The sequence below is a fragment of the Salvelinus fontinalis genome, chromosome 11 (genome assembly GCF_029448725.1).
Source record: "Salvelinus fontinalis isolate EN_2023a chromosome 11, ASM2944872v1, whole genome shotgun sequence".
Taxonomy (NCBI): Eukaryota; Metazoa; Chordata; class Actinopteri; order Salmoniformes; family Salmonidae; genus Salvelinus; species Salvelinus fontinalis.
In genome coordinates, this window is record NC_074675.1 from 21,687,813 (window position 1) to 21,701,998 (window position 14,186).

Sequence of the window (14,186 nt, forward strand, 5' to 3'; positions counted from 1 at the left end):
GAGAATGAGGGGTGCATGATAAAATAAAATTCCCCCCCTCATCAATCTATTAGAATGTCATTCCATTTCACTATAAAACATTAAGTGTTGTTGTCCATTAGTTTACTCCAATTAGGGGAGGGGTGGTAGGGTTTGGGGTAAATATATTATAAATAAATATATAGATTTAAAATAATATACATTTATTAAAATATATATACAGTTGAAGTCGGGAGTTTATATACACCTTAGCCAAATACATTTAAACTCAGTTTTTCACAATTCCTGACATTTCATAATAGTAAAAATCCCCCGTCTTAGGTCAGTTAGGATCACCACTTTATTTTAAGAATGTGACATGTCAGAATAATAGTAGAGAGAATGATTTATTTCAGCTTTTATTTCTTTCATCACATTCCCAGTGGGTCAGAAGTTTACATACACTCAATAAGTTGGGTGAATTTTGGCCCATTCCTCCTGACAGAGCTGGTGTAACTGAGTCAGGTTTGTAGGCCTCCTTGCTCGCACACGCTCTTTCTGTTCTGCCCACACATTTTCTATAGGATTGAGATCATGGCTTTGTGATGGCCACTCCAATACCTTGACTTTGTTGTCCTTAAGCCATTTTGCCACAACTTTGGAAGTATGCTTGGAAAACCATTTTGCGACAAAGCTTTAACTTCCTGACTGATGTCTTGAGATGTTCTATTTTTGTTTCATCAGACCAGAGGACATTTCTCCAAAAAGTACGATCTTTGTCCCCATGTTCAGTTGCAAACCGTAGTCTGGCTTTTTTATGGCGGTTTTGGAGCAGTGGCTTCTTCCTTGCTGAGTGGCCTTTCAGGTTATGTAAATATAGGACTCGTTTTACTGTGAATAGATACTTTTGTACCTGTTTCCTTCAGCATCTTCACAAGGTCCTTTGCTGTTGTTCTGAGATTGATTTGCACTTTTTGCACCAAAGTACGTTCATCTCTAGGACACAGAACGAGTCTCCTTCCTGAGCGGTATGACGGCTGTGTGGTCCCATGGTGTTTATACTTGCGTGCTATTGTTTGTACAGATGAACGTGGTACCTTCAGACGTTTGGAAATTGCTCCCAAGGATGAACGAGACTTGTGGAGGTCTACAATATTTTTTCTGAGGTCTTAGCTAATTTCTTTTAATTTCACCATGATTTCAAGCAAAGAGGCACTGAGTTTGAAGGTAGGCCTTAAAATACATCAACAGGTACACCTCCAATTGACTCAAATTATGTCAATTAGCCTATAAGAAGCTTCTAAAGCTGTTTAAAGGCACAGTCAACTTAGTGTATGTAAACTTCTGACCCACTGGAATTGTGATACGGTGAATTATAAGTTAAATCATCTGTCTGTAAACAATTGTTGGAAAAAATACTTGTGTCATGCACAAAGTAGATGTCCTAACCGACTTGCCAAAAATATAGTTTGTTAACAAGAAATGTTTGGAGTGGTTGATAAACAAGTTAATGACTTCAACCTAAGTGTATGTAAACTTCTGACTTCAACTGTATGTGTGTTTCCTGTCCTTCATGAGATCACCAAATGAAACACACTCGACATGACTGTCCCTTAAGTGTCCACGGACCATTCCCACATTCTCAAAAATAGAAATATTGTTTAATTATTCAAGCTGTTGATGCCCAAGGGTCTCTCTGTGTTCCACAGTTTACATTCCAATCTCGAACACTACAGAGCATAGAGGCAGCGTATTTTATGACCGCCCATAAAACAGCCGACTTCCCACATTCCCCTTCCCACACTCCCCCTCTACGAGAGAGAGAGAGCACTCTGTAGAGTGGACCCACTGTAACCTGATCCTTCAGATCGTCATAGAAGAGTTATGACAGCAACTAGGCTTCTCCAAATCTGCACTCTGATGTCTACCAAACTTGCCAACAGCCAATAGCTAATAGTGCGTACTCAGACACCCTGTTGTCTCTCTAATCATCTCTGACATCAATGCAAATGCAACGAAATTCAAATCAAACACTTTGTGAGACCCTGAGTTTGAGTGTAATAGGGTTACTTGTTGCGCAGCGAGTCCGCTCCTCATAACTGGTTGATGCCTGGACTGAAATAAGTGTTCCTATAAGTCCATGTTGCGCAACATGTCTATGGACTATGCTATGCATTTGAGTGAGAAAAACAGAGTTTTGATAGCCTCTATTTAAAAAAAGGAGGATCCCATCAGCTTCCTATAGGCTAGGCCTACTATATATTTACTTTGAAACTTTCCTAATATTAAGCACACTGCTTCGCTTTACAACTGGAGTAGCCTACCTGGCTGGCAAGGAAATGAACTGCAGGAAAGGCGTCCGGAATTCACTATTCAAGTGCAAACGGATGACGTCTTTTTTACCGTGTCCCTGTCCCGACAGGTGCATTAAAATGGCCCATTCCAAACGGTCCACAAGGATGCTGGCCCATATTGACTCCAATGCTTCCCAAAGTTGTATCAAGTTGGCTGGATGTCCCTTGGACCATTCTTGATACACACGTGAAACTGTTGAGCGTGAGAAACCCAGCAGGGTTGAAGTTCTTGACACAAACCGGCCCGCCTGGCACCTACTACCATTCCCCATTCAAAGGCACTTAAATCTTTTGTCTTTCCCATTCACCCTCTGAATGGCACACATAACTCAATCCATGTCTTAAGGCTTAAACCTTCTTGTCTCCTCCCCTCCATCTACACTGATTGAAGTGGATTTAACAAGTGACATCAATATGGGATCATAGCTTTCACCTGGATTCACCTAGTCAGTCAATGTTTTGCATACTCAGTGTATAGTGCACTACTTTTGATTAGGACCCATAGGGATCTGGTCAAACATAGGGATTAGGGTGTCATTTGGGAGACAGCCAAGGTAGTAACACTTTATGGTTTAATAAGGAAGTAGAATAGAGAGAGGGTGCTGTGTTTTTATGTCCTTACAAAACGCCTTCCTTGGCTCAGTGCTGTAGCATGGTGTATTATACTGTACGTGACGGAACAAAGGAGAGTAGTTTGTTAGATAACAGCCTACCTGTGAACTAGGATTTTCTAGCGTTTAAGCAGCTCCCTCTGGAGCACATGTACAATAAAACAAAAATAATAAAAAAAGATAACAGGCTACCTTAGATGATGCACTGCTGAGGCAAAGAGACACAATACAGGACACATACACCTGCTTCCTACATAGAACCAGTCCTTCGGTGCCGCAGTTATTTCTATCTCTCCGATACTTTATGGATCAATTCATGTCATTGACGAACCCTCAAGTCCACCGCCAGTTCATAGTCAGACAGAAAAGCGGCAGACACTGTGGCCCTGCAGGGCCAAGCCACAGAGTTCTGCACCATTGTCCTATTGCAGCCTTTCAGAGGCTAGCTAGGTCCTACAATCTGAGGGGAGGGATGGAAAGAAGTAGAGGACTTATAAAGGATGGTTTGTTAACAAGGCTTTTGTTTAGTAAAAGTTCAGAGGCACGGGCGCATTGCTCTGAGCTGCTGACAGACAGAGAGATTGAGCGATAAAGACCCAGAGGCTCAGGCTACAGAGGAGAGGACTGACAGAGATTGATGACCTCTACTGGATAGGGTCTTATGAAGGAACACAATGGGAGAATAATACACACACGATGCGCTGTGAGTGAGTGAAATGTGACAATTTGTGTGAATGCATGTGAGCATTTTGTGTGTGTGCGCGCACAGTATGTGTGCGTACGTACGTGTGTGTTTGTGGTGTGTGTGTGTACCTGGTAGGTGTCCCAGAGGCGTATAGTGCAGCGTAACGGCAGCTCTCTCATCAGCAGGTTGTTCATCCAACGGAAGGCAAACTGGAGATACTCCACTTCATACTGCTGCATGTGGACGTGCACCATTTCTGAAACACACCCATACACACAGACTCGTTAAACTGAAACACACACACACTTCCGTCAAACAGTGATCAACGCACGCACATACAGTATGCATGCACACGCCCGTCAGACACTGATGAACACACACATGCGCAATTCACATGGACAGCCGCTGATAATCTTCTGATATCCACAGCACACACACACACACACACACAGCTTTCTCATTCCACCGATGACGGCTGGGCGGTCAGACAATACAGCAGTAATTGCATAGTTGTCAGTGGACCTCTCAAAGAACATTAAAGCTACTATAGAGCTAGGGAGAAAGACAGCATTATAACAGTGTGTGTTGCGTGCGTGTGTGTGTGTGTGTGTGTGTGTGTGTGTGTGTGTGTGTGTGTGTGTATTACTGGGAGCGATTGACACTGGGAGCAGGGAGGGAGAGACGAAAGACCGCAACCAACCAAGCCGACTTGTGCTATAGTAGACTAAATGCTGCCATTGCTAGGTTATTTATCATCAAATATGATGACGTAGTACCAGTCTTGACTGCTTCAAATCGGGAGAAGCTAGTTAACCTAGCTAGAGTTAGCTAGCTAGGCAAAATTGAGGGTACAGTACATGCGCTTTCTCATCCGCTTTCTCATTTCTCAACTCCATTTAGAATATTAAGTAGCAGCCTACCTGTTGGCTCTTGGTCGTTGTATTCTATACCTCTCTTTTAACTTTTAATTTCATCATCCATTGATTAGATACACCATATACGCAAAAGTATGTGAGACACCCGTTAAATTAGTGGATCTGGCTATTTCAGCCACACCAGTTGCTAAAAGGTGTATAAAACCGAGCACACAGCCATGCAATCTCCATAGACAAACATTGTAGAATGGCCTTACTGAAGAGCTCAGTGACTTCCAACGTAGCACCGTCATAGGATGCCACCTTTCCATCAAGTTAGCTTGTCAAATGTATGCCCTGTTAGAGCTGCCCCAGTCAACTGTAAGTGTTGTTACTGTGAAGTGGAAAGGTCTAGGAGCAACAATGGCTCAGCCGTGAAGTGGTAGGCCACACAAGCTTACAGAACGGGGCCGCCGATTGCTGAAGTGCGTAGCGAGTAAAAATTGCCTGCCCTCGATTGCAACACTCACTAAAGAGTTCCAAACTTCCTCTGGAAGCAACGTCATCACAAGAACTGTTCGTCAGGAGCCTCATGAAATGGGTTTCCATGGCCGAGCATCAATTACGTTGTAGACGATTCTGTGCTTCCAACTTTGTGGCAAATGTTTGGGGAAGGCCCTTTCCTGTTTCCGCATGACAATGCCCCCTGTGCACAAAGCAAGGTCCATACAGAAATGGTTTGTTAAGATCGGTGTGGAAGAACTGGTCTGCACAGAGCCCTGACCTCAACCCCATCGAACACCTTTGGGATGAATTGGAACGCAGACTGCGAGCCAGGTCTAATCAGCCAACATCAGTGCCCAACTTCACAAATTATTATTATTTTTATTTTTTATTTTATTTTACCGTTATTTTACCAGGTAAGTTGACTGAGAACACGTTCTCATTTGCAGCAACGACCTGGGGAATAGTTACAGGGGAGAGGAGGGGGATGAATGCGCCAATTGTAAACTGGGGATTATTAGGTGACCATGATGGTTTGAGGGCCAGATTGGGAATTTGGCCAGGACACCGGGGTTAACACCCCTACTCTTACGATAAGTGCCATGGGATCTTTAATGACCTCAGAGAGTCAGGACACCCGTTTAACGTCCCATCCGAAAGACGGCACCCTATACAGGACAGTGTCCCCAATCACTGCCCTGGGGCATTGGGATATTTTTTAGACCAGAGGAAAGAGTGCCTCCTACTGGCCCTCCAACACCACTTCCAGCAGCATCTGGTCTCCCATCCAGGGACTGACCAGGACCAACCCTGCTTAGCTTCAGAAGCAAGCCAGCAGTGGTATGCAGGGTGGTATGCTGCTGGCTTAATGCGCTTGTGGCTGAATGGAAGCAAGTCCCCGCAGTGAAAAGCCTTCCCAGAAGAGTGGAGGCTGTTGTAGCAGCAAAGGGGGGACCAACTCCATATTAATGCCCATGAATTTGGAATGAGATGTTCGACGAGCAGGTGTCCACATACTTTTGGTCATGTAGTGTATCTCCTAACCTTTGCCACACACACACAAGGCTTTATGACTTCAGCCTATTGCCACTTTGATGACTTATGAATGGCCAACAACAAGCTACAAGCGTCACGCTCCACTTGTGAAAATCAAGAGCAGCCGCATAAATGATCAAATGTCTCTCGCTCTCTCTCTACTGCAGCAGTCACGTTCGGGATCTGTACGGGCCCTTTCGGACTAGTCAGTTAAAATTACACATACCTGAGACCCGCGACAATCATATCAGATCCGACCCGTTACATTATTTAGAGTTCTGTATCCGGAACGCCTCGTGTCCCGGATTAGGTCGAGGGTACAGGTGGATCTATGAAGACCTCTAGTGTGCATAAATCAGAGACTCTCACACAGCCAATCTGTTTGTTTGCATCAACAGAGTGACCAGGGGAGTGCAACTAGTTTTTCTTCACACACAATAAATGAATGCAACACATTCGGCAGAAAATAGCTTAATTTTCATCAGATGAAAAGAGAAGTGCCACACTATTTAGCCAGCAGCCACACATAAGTACATTAGCTTACAGGGGGGGGGGAACAAAGTATTTTTTGCGAAAACGATGCACGGCCATCCGATTCCTCATGTTTATCATAGAAGAATGTAGCCAGTTACATTTCCAAAAATTTGCTTGAAGTTCATCTTGCATTTTAACTTCCCGGAGAAAAGCACGCATTAACGTGACCCCTGCTGTACCCATCGCGATTCACTTCGTTTGTCACCCGACACATGTCAACGCACATCAACACTCCACATTAGTTCGTTCTCGCATGCACACCCACACAAACACTCTCAGAGGGTGAGGTAAACAGTGAACACTCTCCCCTTTTGCTCTCTCGTCTCCACAGTTTAATTATCACATAGCTATGCTCCGCGTAAACAACTTAGGCCTACCCTCATTAACAGTGAATAAATCACAGTAATATATCACTTCCAAACAGCTTCCCTAATAAGAGGCAACAAACACTTTTGAGGAAATAAATATAAAACATCTTGAAATTATACTTCTCAGATGTAGTCAGAGGAGTTGGCTTGGCTAAAGTACACTCAGATCGGGTACCAGGCTAAGACTAATGGTAAGAAGAGTAGAGAAACCATCCTAACCATTCTGTGTGTGAGAGAATGGAGAGAAGAGAGAAGAGAGAGAGAGAGAGAGAGAGAGAGAAAGAAAGAGAGAGACTAAGTAGTGAGTGAGAGAGTTGTCTGAGTTCCTCCTAGTCCCCTGGAAGTTAATTAGTTAGTTATTGTTTATCTGTTCTAGAGCCAGTAGAGTAGAGGAACAGCTGTTATAGCTAGGGAAGGAAGACCGAGAGAGTAAGAAGATTATTAGTGTTTGCTTCAGTACTACGGAACCACTCTTTCTGCTCCCTCTCTCTCTGCTCTCTCTCTTTCTGCAATAGAGAACATTATTTTACTCCGTTACAAACCCAGGGAGGAGGGAAGCACCTGCTTTGTATTGGTTGAGGGTGAATTCAGTCAAGCCTGTGGTTGAAATCGTTTTCCCCAAAAAGTACTTTACCAGATCAAAATCAAAGTCAGTGGTAATTAACTCATCAATTCTGTTTGTTTAGTAGAGAGTTTAGCATCCGGGCAGACTCCGACTGGCAGCGCACGGCCTGCGGGAGGACAGTTGGAGGTCAGGGGTCAGAGAAAAGACAAGTGATGGCGCTGAGCTCCACACTTCTCCCTGACTTCTGCTCTCCTCCATCTATCCAATAATTACATCTACACCGTGACCCTCTCTTTCGCTTTCCACATTATCTCTCCCGCTCTCGCGCGCACTCTTTTGCCCATCATCTCTCTCTCTCTCTTTTCTCAGATGTATTTTTCTTCATCCATCTCGTTCCCCCTCCCCCTTTCTTTACTCCTCCCTCTCCCTCCCTCTTAGCTACATTTTCAGTGTGCATGCCTGTCTGAATGGGCTCTCTGCGCAGCTTTTTCTACTACTTTACCAGACCTCCGGTACTCTGACAGCATGCACCCTGAACGATAGGTCCTCTATAGAAATCATTTCCCGTGACATACCGACGGCGTGTCTCTTTGCGTCTGTGACAGCTCTGCCGTTGTCCTTGTCACGTTTCAGTGTCAGGCAAAGTTGATTACATAAGAAGATTGATAGACACACCACAACAAGCCCTCTTAGCTTTAGTGAAAACTGTGCATCCTATATTCTTGAGTGTGTGTGTGTGAGTGTCTGTACTCTATATCCCGGGATGACAGTTGACAGTGTGACTGTCTGTATGCCAGGCTATCCAGTTCTTTCTCTCTGTGCTCTTAGTGATGGCATTCGTCACAACAGCGGGAGCGCGTCATTCAGTGACGACTATGCACTGACGACTATGATCTCAAGCATCGACCAGGGACTCCAGTGTCCATGATCAAAGTCAAATTCAGCTATAAAGAAGAACTCCCTCATTATCTCACTTACAAAACTCTTCAGAGCACATATTTGATGCAAATGATATAATGCATATTTGAGTTGCTTTTATGGTAAACAATATAGCAATATGCATAGTGCTGCTAAGACGGTAGAGGAAAGCCAAGCTCTATGGGCCTGTGTGAATCAATAGGTTGTGTGTAGATGGACTGAGAGGTCTAGAGGAGATGAGAGGAGCTCAGAGGAGAGGCAGAGAGATCAAAGGTGGGGTGACTGCAGGTTGATGAATCCTCACAGCAGCAGAGTGATGTCAGAACAACATGAAGCCCGGCCATGGACCGGTAATCACCGGCATACTTAAGAGAGAGAGTGTGAAAGACACACGCAGGGAAGCACACACAGTCACACAAACACACACACACACACAATCATGCGCATACACACGGAATAATACCATCTAACATCTTCAAACAAAAGGAAACATACAAGGTTTTTCTTCATAGATACACTAGTCAACTTTTATCTAAAATTCTATTCAGACTTCTGCCTCAACAATCGAACCATGGGAGTCTTACATGTACATGACTCAGAGTGCAGAAACCATGCTGTTTCTCTCCTTCATTTGCATAAATAAATTCACCTTGAGCAATTTCCATGCTGATGAACCCTGAATGTAATTCTGTATTCACACAGAACAGAGAGCGAGAGAGATGAGGAAAAATGTACAAACCTTACAGAGAGACACATAAAATAAAATATATTTTAAAAATTCATTTTAGGGGGTAGATCAGCTTTAATATTTCAGATAGATTGTAGCTTCCGGTGAACATTAGAGCGCCGGTAGAAATTACACGCTTTAGTGCCACGATAAGAAAACGGGGCTATCGTTTAATACTGTCGTTAATTTAGAGCGAAGCCCCTGATTGTTGCTAAAAGCACCCGGCGAAGGTTCTGCCTTTTGGCTCCTGAGTAGAGGGGATGAAATGAATTGCATAATGAGGGGATCAGGGGCAGCCAGGGGTGGAGAGGTGAAGAGTTCCACAGATTAGAGACGGCTCTGTTTTAGGTATAGAGTCAAAGGGGGGGAATCAGGGCCTCAGAGAGAAGATCAACAGGTTAGGAGGATCTCAGCATCCAGATCAGGACTAAGTGGCTAGAGAGTTAACTCCCCTTTTGTCCCATGTCCGACAAGGGTCACCTCACGCTACACTACCACTCAACAGCCTAATGGTCCAACTGAGAGCAACTGATAGAGCGGCCCATCATAACTAAACGGACATAAACCTCCATACCTGTCTGCATTTCCCGACACTTCCAGAAAACGGTGTCTAACTCACTGACTAATGTCACCTGTAACATGAAAAGTGAGTATAAAGGACATCTTTAGCTGTGGTAGGCTAAACGCTTTAAAAAAAAACGACCTCCCCCTTTTGGCTTAAACTAGGTTGTGTTCCCGTCCCACTCTCCTGGATTGAAGGGGACCGTTTTCTCCTCCTCATTTAACTAGAGCACGCCCTGTGCACTACCACCTCAGCGCATTCCTTTTAATTGTGAATGCACTCATCTCCGTGCCTGGTTCTGTTTAAAGGGCCTGAGAGCTATGATGGTAGCGTGGGCCGCGACGTTGCAGGGGACCATGGGGGATTACATGACGAGATAGGGGGCTGTCGTCGATCACGTGGAGGGACAAACTCAACACACATCTATATGCACACACACACACACACACACACACACCACCTTATCTCTGCTTAAAAGAGATATAGATAAATTCCATTAGTACATAGCTTCCATACTGTACTGCACATACAGGAGCCCATCTTTCTACTCTTCACAAACTCCTTGTGGCATATAACATGTGAATACCCATCTAATCAACACATCTATCAACTTATGAACCCCGTTCTTAAAAAGCACAAAACAAAATGTGCAATCTCGACCGCCACGACACCCTGGTCAGGCAGCTAATGACAGACAGCAGTGACCCTAAGGCGGCTACTGTGCGGTGAGTGAACACAATGGCATGACTGACGGATTTCTAAAGCTATCGTGAGTGAACACATTGGCATCGACTCCTTTCTAAAGCTCCACACTGCCAGGGCCATCCATCCATCCACGGGAGTGTATTTCTAAAGAGCGGAGAGAGAAGAGAGGAGACGAGCTGCCGCGTCCCTGCATCGGTCGGTCAAACGTAAACAAAGCCCAGAGAGAGGGAGAGAGAAGGGGAAAGGAAATGGAACAGAGGGAGATCGATGCTGTTGGGGGGGGTGGCTTTGTGTGTGATCTGATTCCCATTTCTGTAATAGCCTCACACCAGCCTCTGTCTTTTAGAGAAACACAGCCCCACACAAAGGATGAGAGGATAGAGAGGAGAAGAGATGTGTATTACTCCTGCTGTGTTGTGTGGAGAGGAGATCAGGCCCTGAGTGAGAAGAGAGGAATGCCATGTAGAGGACGAAGAGGAGATTTGAGGGACGCACAGTCCCACACACGGTTAGGGTGCATGCGACCCCTGTCTTAGTCAGAAGTGAAAAATGTACTCTTCATATTCCATTATAACCCCTATAGCCTCTTCAACTTGAATCTATTTCTCTGCACACTGTAGCCTATATTTTAGATGTAGTGCACACGTACAAAGGCATGCATGTCTGAATGGCACGCGATGCTCTTGTCAAACCCTTACAAAAGTAGCATGGCTGTCACCAGCTCTCGAAGACACAGCTCGTTGTGTAGTCACGTGGGTCGCGCGGCAGCCAGGCTGTTACAAAAGCGGACGTCTTTCGTACCAGCTACCGTCATATCATCCTGGCAAATCAACTATTGTACTTGTACAACTATCTGTCCTTGAATATACCATGCTTGAATAACCTCTAGCGCGTGACAGAATCGGAGCGAATCTCAAAACATACTCAACTGCCTCAATGGGCGTATAAAGTATAAGCTCACTGCACTCGTTCAGTTCTACGGCCTGAACTAAAGTGAACATTCTCTGAAACATTCTGTGGAAGTCTGAAATAAATAATATAAAGTTAGATATTCAATGAGGGGGGAGTACAGCAGGTACCCCTCCACGCCTCCGCCCCTCATCCCTTCATTCCTCCATCCTTCCACTTCTCCTCCCCCGTAATAATGCAGGCCTGTAATAACAGAGCTGGAGGAAGCAGGACACTGCCACAGGGGGACAGGACCCATTGGCTCCCACTGCCTCTCTGCTCTGAGATGTACAGATGAGATGGTACGGTAGGCAGAGACCTGGTTATACTAGAACAGGGGTAGGCAACCCTGTTCCCGGAGTGCCGCAGGTACTGTATGATTTTGTTCCATCTAGGCACCACACCTGACCAACTGAGCTAATTGATCAGTTCAGTGATTGCCTAAATTCAACACACATGGTCTTCCAGGTCGGTTAAATCCAAAACATTTAGCGGCTGCGGCGCTGCGGGACTAGGGTCGCCTACCCATGTACTAAAATAACCAGGGTGCTTGTTTTGAACCGAGACGGGTCGTTCACCCGATTTGTCAGGGGAATATTGTGGCCTATTTGAGGTTGAACGTTCACTCCTCTGCTAAATTCAGCAGGGACTGGTCAGAGAGCCTAGACGATGCTCTCTGCTATATAGGCTACTGTACTCTATGGACCTAGTGCTACACAGAGGCAGAGAAAAGGGAGCGTTCTTGAGGCATCGTGCCAAACCGTTTTCCTCTCTCCACCCCTGTTGATTTGAGAGGCAAGTGTGGGTGGTTGAGGGTCCAGGCAGGGCTGTGCTCTCCCGCTCTCTCTATTACTCTCTGTACTGTTTCCCCCTCTTCTCTCTCTGGTCTCTCTTTCCCTGCGGTGTGTTTGTGCTTTTCTTTCTACTCGCTCGCTCTACTCTCTCTCCTTTGCTCTCTGTTTGAGGGAGATAAAGGCAGGTGAGCTGGCAGTGTTTGGGCTGAAGGGCAGGCAGGGAGAGACTGAAGGACAGACCTGAGCCGCTGACACAGAGCAGACGAGTCACCGGGTAGGACGGGATGAAGCGTTAATGCAATCAGACACTGGGGTGAGATCAGCACCACTCCACCAGCACCTCTCCCCTCGCCTCCGTCACTGGTGGTCAAATTGGACTGTATAAGCCAAGGTATCAGGAATTACAAGACTCTGCTGTAAGTCCGTATAACACAACGACACAGATCAGTTTCTGTATTATCATCATCAGGTAGAGATCAGTTTCTCATGTCATCACACATTTGATATGCATGTAATTTAATCTATCAGCATCACTGCAAAGGACAATGCAAGGTGAGGTCAATTCACCGTTACACTGTTAACTCGTAAGGCACCTTGAAAAGGCCTATAAAATGCAGCATCATTAGTATCTAATATAATTACAGGGGGAACTGAGAAAATACCTCTTCATACAGGGTAGTCTGGGCAGATATTGTTGTTGCTGTTCCAGCACGACGTGGCTATTCAGCTGTATGACCACAATGTGTCTTTGCTGATGGCATCACAAGTGAGGGACAGTTTAGGTCTTTCTCTCACCATCTCACACCAGCTCCACGCCCTCCTTCCCCTCCCATTTTTCTCTGTCACGTCCAGACGCTCCGCTGTGCTTACAGACATTATGTCAGGGAAGGCTGGCAGGCTGGTCAGATTCTGTCATGTCCCTGTGGTGCTAAGATAGCTCCTTCCTTTCTGTCACCTGACAGAGTAGAGCCATATGGCTGAGGAGCCAGAGGAGAGCCAGAGGTGTGCTTCAGGAGCATGTCTGAACATCAGGGCCACAGCCCATCAAGTAGCACCAATCTGGGCAGACCATCTTTCAGTGGTACACCTCCAGCCCTGGCTAGCACACGCCGTATAACATCAAAGACTGTGGTAGGGGAAACATACACAGTGGTAATAGGAACAAATACAACCTGGTTTGTGTACCACATAGAGCAAGAGACTAAGGCTGATATGTATCTCTGAAGGAAGGGAATGTAGCAAGGGCACTGATCTCTTCACCACAGCTGTTGCATCTGATGCTTTCTTCCCATCTTCCCTTTCTCTCTTCTTCACTGGCTCCATGTCCTCCTCTTCCTTTTTCTCAATTTTTTTCTTGTGCCCTGCTGTTCTCTGCACTCTGAACAGTTTCCTCTTTTCAAGATGTAAATTCCAGTGTTGAATGGTGGTTAGGTGGTTATTTTTAAGTCACTCTGGGCTTTGCAGGACTGTTGTTACACTGTGCCATTATCCCAAAATGATCACCTTGGAGCCATGTCCTGTGTCAGGTTTAATCAGCTAGCAGAGAGCTGGCAGAGTGGTGCTGCATAACATCTCCCCTGGAACAGCCCTAATGGATCTAGTTACACAGAGATGGAAATCAATCCACAGCAACTCATACATGTACAAAGACATACTCACACACATATACATGCATGGGCAAACACACACACTGATATGCACACGCACGTGTATTTGATTATTTGTTATTTAAATAGTTATTTCCTGTCTATTTGAGTCTTTGTGGCCTGAATCAACTACCTCTATTGGAAGTATTCAAAAGTATTTTCGAATACTTTCCTATAAACAGCCTACTACTTTAAAGTATTTTCACAAACATATTTCTAAATACATTATTTAAAATACCAAACAGATCTGGTTCAAATGCATGTACTTCCTAGATGTGGAAATGTTAAAATAGATGTACTTCCTAAATTAAGAAAGCTAAATCAAGCTACTTTCTAAGTTATATCACAGACTCTTGGATTTTGGAAAACAGTTAATGCACTGAAGCGCGGCAATTCCTCTCCTTCCCTGCGTAAGCAA

The 14,186-nt window shown here is 45.0% G+C and overlaps 1 protein-coding gene across 2 annotated transcripts in view; it reads right to left on the reverse strand.

Moving 5' to 3' along the window:
• The window catches only part of LOC129865274 (TBC1 domain family member 22B-like), a 183,722-nt gene that overhangs the window by 45,126 nt on the left and 124,410 nt on the right, over positions 1–14,186 (reverse strand). For both annotated transcript variants that reach the window (XM_055937915.1, XM_055937916.1), the window contains one exon: positions 3,737–3,864. In XM_055937915.1, the coding sequence (XP_055793890.1) occupies positions 3,737–3,864 (128 nt within the window). The remainder of the gene's footprint in view (positions 1–3,736; positions 3,865–14,186) is intronic.